This window comes from Solanum dulcamara, chromosome 3 (genome assembly GCF_947179165.1).
Source record: "Solanum dulcamara chromosome 3, daSolDulc1.2, whole genome shotgun sequence".
In the NCBI taxonomy this organism is placed as follows: Eukaryota; Viridiplantae; Streptophyta; class Magnoliopsida; order Solanales; family Solanaceae; genus Solanum; species Solanum dulcamara.
The window spans coordinates 10190125-10195208 of NC_077239.1; the positions used below are offsets into that span (position 1 = coordinate 10190125).

At 40.3% G+C, this 5084-nt stretch overlaps 1 protein-coding gene across 1 annotated transcript; it reads left to right on the forward strand.

Moving 5' to 3' along the window:
- Positions 1 to 2492: 2492 nt before the first annotated feature.
- On the forward strand, positions 2493 to 4826 carry LOC129883431 (uncharacterized). Its single transcript, XM_055958105.1, has 5 exons — positions 2493 to 2750; positions 3138 to 3475; positions 3581 to 3900; positions 4333 to 4476; positions 4591 to 4826. The coding sequence occupies exons 1-5, from the start codon at positions 2493 to 2495 to the stop codon at positions 4824 to 4826; spliced, it is 1296 nt and encodes a 431-aa protein (XP_055814080.1).
- The last annotated feature ends 258 nt before the right edge of the window (positions 4827 to 5084 follow it).

Here is a 5084-nt window from a genome sequence, read left to right on the forward strand (position 1 = left end):
TCTTCATGAGCTTTGGGATTCGGAGCTCAGATTTTGGTCGAAATTGGTGTTTCTCTATAAGATTCTCCTCTCTCTCTATGGAAATTCCTGAATGTTTTGGTCTGAAAATGAAGGAGAAAGTTGAAAATTTTCCTTAAATGGCGTGGGTATTGGGCCTGACCCGACTTGGAATCGGGTCGGGCCGAATCCACTATTTGGCTTAATCTTTCTGCCTTAAAACATCTATATTCCCTTATTCCTATGTCACATTTAGACCCACTCCCTATGGTTGGAAAACTATTTCAATTATCTATAACTTTCATTTTGAGGGTTTTCCCAAATTCCCAAATTCTGAAAGGGTTATGGCCTCCCATATTCAGATCACCCAAAAACATAACTTAAAAATATATATTTTTTGGATGGCTTCCACTTTTACTATAAACAAGTCGTGCCATTTTAAAATTTGAAATTAAAAATCCTTGAATTTATGTCCATTAGCTCACGAATAGTCCAACGTGCAAAAATACGAAATATAACATTCCCCTCCCCTTTAGAACAATCGTCCTTGAATGTTAAACTAGCCTCATAAAGTCTTATAAGGAATTCGGGGAATCTCTTTTATTGCTACAACATATAGTTTCATCTATCAATCAATATAATCAATTTAGAAGTTTAGATTACCTGTAGGCATAGGGAACAAGTGAGGATACTTATTATTCATCCTCTTTGGCTTCCAGGTCATTTCTTCTCTATTCTTGTTTTACCACAATACTTTGATGAAAGTCACGTCCTTAGTACGTAACCTTCTAACTTGGCAATCAAGTATAGCTATAGATCGCTTTCTCACTCTAACATCTTTCTAAGCCAAACACTCTCTAGAAAGGGCAATCTAGTCCTAAAACGAAAATGCCGGTGGATCCACCACCGGACGTCGGAAAATTTCGAAAGGAAGACAGGATAAAAGATCTTGTTGATACGAATCTAATGCAAGTTACTACATTCCAAAATTCCAACTGCAGCTCATCCAATTTACAAAATCCTAAAGCGATGGATGTTCATATTACTGAGGAAGAACTGCAGCGTGCCCAAAAAATCATTTTTTGCACAATTCAGGATTGATTCGATTACAAAGGAATGCAGAATCGAATTTAGCAACACAAGGGCCAGATGTGTTCCAAAAATCTCAAAATTTCATTGCACCTTTTGACAGCACTCAGCAAAAGAGTTCTCCAAGCAGTGCCGCACACACGTAGGAACTGCGCCTTCAAATTCGAGCAGATTCTGGCAACAATCGTGATGGCGCAGTAGCAGGGGATTTCTCTCCATGCCAATATGAATCGTTGGGTATACGTTTCGCCGGAGGAACCATCGCCGGCGAACAAAGTGATGGCGGCGCCGGAGCTCCGGTGACTCAAATCGAACAAGATGAATGCCAATATGTTCTAAAAGATGCCGCGCATCTTCCCACCCATGAGCGCCATCTCAGTTCCTCACCAAAAGCTTCGAATACCTCCAGGAACACTGACAGTAGAGTTTTCGTCGGAGCTCCAACGACTTTTCCGGCACAACACCAATACCAAAAGGACCACAATGTAGGTGCGCATCATCCGATCCAGGTAGGAAACTTCGAATCTTCCCCAAATTGCTCAATTTCAAAAAGTCGTCAACACTACTGTGGCGGTGCCGGAGCTCCGGCGAACCAATTGACTGGAGACCAATATCAAAAGATTCAAGAGAATGATATGCAACTTCCAAGCTATAGGGAAAGCCTCGAATCATCCCCAACGAGTTCAAATTTAAAAAGTCGCCATGACACCAAACAAGTTGAACAACACAGTGAAATGGCTGATCAAGTGGTGGCTGTGGATTTTACTCATGAACAACATCAGCAGGAAAGGGAAGGAATTTATGTATTGAATAATATTGAGGAGTACACTCAGGTGCCAAAAGAAAGTTCAATGGTTAATTACACTGATTAGCAATGCAACAGTAACTTACCAAATGCAACTCCAGGTAAGTCTTCTAACCATGTCAATCAACAAACATTAGATGATGCTGATCATAGTCACAATGTGACTCAAATGCATAGGGTCATTGTCGATCAAAATGAAACTAGTTTAACTGATAATGCTCTGAAAAATAAGGCTCCTAATGTTCTGAAAAATAAGCATCTGGTTGTGTCCAAGAATCTACAAAGTGGTACTGCCACTGTTGTTGATAATTTTGTGCAAAGGATAGATGGTAATACTATGAATTGTGAAGGCAATATGTTGAAAGCCATGGGAGCGCAGTTGCATCCTACTGCAAATGAGCACCATGGTACTGCTGCTACTAACCTTATGCAGGTTCCAGTTCATCTTGTTGATCCTGATGATCTTGTAGATAAGCACAATGAGCAGGGGAACACATCCAATGGACATGTGTATACAAACAAACATTCTGCACAAGTGTCTAAGGATCCCAATGTGAACCAGTAAAATGTCCAAAGACCTTATATCCCTAATAACAACCCCATGAGAGTGTCAAACAACTTTGAAAGGCATAACTCCAATAATACAGCTGCTGCTAACATTAGAAACAAGCCTAGCCACACCAATCCTAACCAGACTATCACTCAAAATAAGCCTCCTAGTACTAATTTACCCACCCCTCCTAACCCTGTCATCCCTCACACTTTAGCTACCAAGTTGAGAGCTCAAGAGGCTATGAAAGCTGATGATATTGATATTACCCCTCCTAAAATCACAATAAAACAAGGATATCCTGCTGTGGTATTTACAAAAGAAGATTTCATGGTGAATCTAGCCTCTGACTGTAAATATACTCTAGTAGGTAAATTTACCAACACCATGCCAAAAATGGAAATCATCAGAAAGGAATTCATCCTTCAAACTGAACTTAAAGGAGGAGTGAAACTTACTCACTTTAATGCTAGACACCTTTACATAGACTTGGACAATGAGTATGATCACTCTACTGTATGGTCCAAAGGAAAAATGTATATAAATGGGCAGCTTATGAGACTCCAACTATGGACTCCCACTTTCAAGCCAGAAGAAGAAACCCCTCTAGTTCCCATATGGGCTATATTACTAGAACTACCTTGGCACTGCTATAGACTTAAAGTAGTAACCCCTTTACTATCTCCAATTGGAAAGGTCTTATTCTTGGACTTGGCCACTTACAAGAAAACAAGGGGTAGTGTAGCCAAAGTCAAAATCCAAATTGATCTAACCAAACAAAGACCCCAACACATTTGGATGGGCTTTGATGAAGATGAAAATGGAGATGGCAGGTGGCAATCTATTCAATATGAGGGAGTGCCAGACTACTGTACTTACTGCAAACATCAAGGTCACACCATACATGCTTGTACTGTTAAAAGAAGAGATGATGACAATAAGAAAAAGAATGAGCAAGAAGAGGAGACCAGAAACACAGACAAAACCATCACTGATAAGAGAAATGCCCTGCACCATGCTACTGATCAGCACAAGCAAACACAGCACCAGGAAGACCAACACATTAAGGAACAACAAAACACTAACAGGGCTGAAGCTGAAAAAAGAAATCAAGAGCATGCAGAATGGCAAACTCAAAGGAGAAGAGGCAAGAAAGATATTCAGCACAACCAAGGTATCAGAACCACAGGAGCTCAAGCTAAAGGCAAATATGTTCCAGTACATCAGAACAATAATGGCCCAGGTAAGATTCTTACTTCTAATGTTACTTCTAACAATTATGCTGATCTTGTCCCACAAGATCAGCCCACTAACCATGTCCAGCAGAACCATGGAAAACACCACCAACAACATACACAACAGCATAAAACACAAGGCTTCATGTTACTTGGAGAAAGTTCTGTACCTCTCCAACATAACACTAACAGCAACCATCAAAGGAAAAATCAGCAGCAAGCAGGTATGTTTCTAAATTCTAAATCTAATACTAGTAATATCCCAACTTGTAATGTTGACTCTAGAGTCCAGAGGCAACCCCCCTCTCCCCACATTACATTGGATCCCAATCCCCATAACCCCATGCAGCAGGTAATACAGGAAAATGGAACAAGTAAATCTGTAGACAAAGTCCCAGGTATTGACTTGATGCTCCCACAACCCCATGGCTCCTCTAATAATTTAAATGTATTAAACAATTTTATTGAGCTGGCTGAAGAAGTCTGTGGGGTTGAGGAAGAGGGAATACAGGAGAGAACTACTAATCTGCAGGAAGGGGCTACCAGGGGGAGGGAATCTCTATTGGTTGACCATAGAAAAGTCTATAGATCCCCTGCAACCACTCCTCAGAATGCTAGCAATTTAAGAATACAAGAACAATAATTTGATTCCCAAGAAGAAGATGAGCTCAGAAGCAACAATCTCAATGATACAGTTCAGGGTAATATGACTAATATTCAGGTCAACAAGGGTCAGAGGCAACAAACTGAGGTACTGGTTACTGAACAAAATATGGGAGAGGACCAAACTCCTAATATCAGTATGACAAATCACAGTACAGATGCACAGATCCTCAATAACAAATCCACCTTATCTCTTAGCAAGAAGAAAAGGGATGCTATTAAAAAGAAGCTTATCAAGGAGATGTAAGCAGGGCAACCAAGTGGGAACTATGCTCTGGTTCCAGAACAATCAGGTATTCATGTGACCCCTCTGCAAACAGAAGATACATCCAATGAAATTCAGGCCACACCTCTCCAAATTCATGATTTATCCAATGAGAGGCAGGTGCTTAGTAAAGAAGACAGTTCAGAAGACTTGTCTGATGAATATAGGGTCACTCATTCTGAAGATGAGGAAGATCCTAACCAGTGGGAGGATGAACAATAGGAAAACCAACAGGAGGCATTCAGATCCACTATGACAGCCTTACTATAGAAGGAAAATCAGCAAGAAAAGGAGAAGAATGAGCCACCATCCAAAAGTAAGCAGGAAAGGAAGAAGAGCAAACAAAGTTTTATCAGCAGTTCAAATAATATTGCTTTCAAAAGCAACATCAACATAAGGTATAAATCCCACAAATTATGATGATTAGTACACTTTGCTGGAATGCAAGGAGTATTGATACTCAAGGTGCCTTAGACAGAC

Bases quoted from the DNA above. Each gene is read 5' to 3' on its own strand.
- LOC129883431 (XM_055958105.1), top strand. From the start codon at position 2,493: ATGAGAGTGTCAAACAACTTTGAAAGGCATAACTCCAATAATACAGCT. The intron at 3,476-3,580 runs GCAAACACAGCA...GCAAACTCAAAG, and splicing joins CATGCTACTGATCAGCACAA to GAGAAGAGGCAAGAAAGATA. The intron at 3,901-4,332 runs GTATGTTTCTAA...TTGATTCCCAAG, and splicing joins GAAAAATCAGCAGCAAGCAG to AAGAAGATGAGCTCAGAAGC.